This window comes from Impatiens glandulifera, chromosome 1 (assembly GCF_907164915.1).
Source record: "Impatiens glandulifera chromosome 1, dImpGla2.1, whole genome shotgun sequence".
Classification (NCBI taxonomy): Eukaryota; Viridiplantae; Streptophyta; class Magnoliopsida; order Ericales; family Balsaminaceae; genus Impatiens; species Impatiens glandulifera.
This window is the reverse complement of record NC_061862.1, coordinates 144,674,296-144,675,891: the sequence shown is the minus strand read 5'-3', so window position 1 is coordinate 144,675,891 and position 1,596 is coordinate 144,674,296. Positions and strand designations below refer to the sequence as shown.

General features: G+C 31.1%; 1 protein-coding gene across 1 annotated transcript; it reads right to left on the bottom strand.

Annotated features, from left to right (window-relative positions):
- Positions 1-209: 209 nt before the first annotated feature.
- Positions 210-444, bottom strand: LOC124946184 (peamaclein-like). The gene has a single exon (XM_047486757.1). It carries the CDS (start codon positions 417-419, stop codon positions 210-212), a length of 210 nt encoding a protein of 69 aa, XP_047342713.1. The 5' UTR covers positions 420-444.
- Between the last annotated feature and the right edge of the window lie 1,152 nt (positions 445-1,596).

Genomic DNA, 1,596 nt, shown 5'->3' with positions numbered 1-1,596 from the left:
AGAAGGCAATTACAATAAATTAAAAAAAGTTAGAAGAGATAAATGAATTAAATTTATCTCCTTATTGATATATATTTTATTATTCTTTAATAATTCCACAAATACATCATTTAATAATATAACCATTGATGCATGTATATGCAAAAATATAATACATATGCATAGATTTATTTTAAAAGCACTTTTCTTTTCCTTTTGGTGAAATGGAGTTAAGGGCATTTGGGATGTCCCTTGGAGTTCTTCTTGTCCCTATAACAAGGGCACTCATCCTTATTACCAAAGGTTCCTGAAGGAACACATTGGCAATCTCTGCAGCATATCCCACAATACTTAAGACACCTATCCTTCCTCCCTGCCTTGGAGCACCTCACTTCACACTTTGGGTCGCAAAACGCATCATGATCATGGACTGTATACATAAAATACAAGTAATTACATGAATTGTCGCGAATTGAAAATAAGATAGAGGTTAAGAATTACCCGGGGTATCAGCCAGAACTAAGGTGGCGGTTTGATCGTTGAGGAGTGATAAGGCGATGATCAAAGAAATTACAAGAAACCTGCAGCTTGTGATGATCGTGGCCATGGAATGGATCTTCTTGGTGTCTTAATAATATTATGATAATGGAGGTAATAAAATAAGTCAGGCTTTAAATAGAAGAAAATAGTGAGGGTAAAAAGGTCTTCCAAATTATTTCTATTAGTTACTTTTCTTTTTTTAGATTAGGATTGAAATTTTTACTTCTTTTTTATTTTAAAAGAAAATTTCATTTAACCCAAATCTCAAATTTTGTTTTTGAGAAAACTAATATTAAAGAACTCTACAAAACTAATTAATATCAAGGACGTATTATTTAATTACCCTAATGAAATATTATAATTTCTCTAAATTTAATTCTTGTAATGTTACTATATTAATTTATATATTGTTTTCATAAAATTAAAAAGAGTACATTTTCATTCCGAATCTAAATCTAACAAAATTTAAAAGTTATTTATAGTTTATTTATAATCTTATAAATCCAATTATATTATAAAGAATTCAAATTTAATTTATAGTGATTTTCTTATTTGAGACATGATCACACTATTTTTGTTCCAAAACGCTAAAACAAAACTATATCATAAGTCCATGAAGAAGATATCGGCAATAAAGATCAAACCAAAAGCAAAGAGGCATAATTCTTCCAAAACAAGTGTTGAAAGTGAAAAGATCGATCAAGAAACCGGATCGAATAATTCTAAAACAGCTAAGAAGGGTAAGAATGAATCGAAAATAAAAGAAAGGAAAAACATGAAGGCAAATAACTCAAGTTCTAAGAAGAATGCTGAAGTAAATCCCAAGGAAACTATGACACCCGAGGCTAACCCTGAGATATTGAACCTGGGTGCGTTTTCTCCACTCGTTAATCTGGATCCTGAAATGCCAATTGATAGCATTCAAAAGAAGAAAACTGATACACAAGAGAAGAGCACTAAAGGGGATATTTTACAGAAGATCGGAACAATTGAAGGCAACGGTTTTGTGGGAAATATAAGGGTTAGATGGGCCGAAAAGAACAAACAGGTCAGGAAAGATAGCATCCCTGAAACAGT

Bases quoted from the DNA above. Each gene is read 5' to 3' on its own strand.
- LOC124946184 (XM_047486757.1), bottom strand. From the start codon at position 419: ATGTATACAGTCCATGATCATGATGCGTTTTGCGACCCAAAGTGTGAA.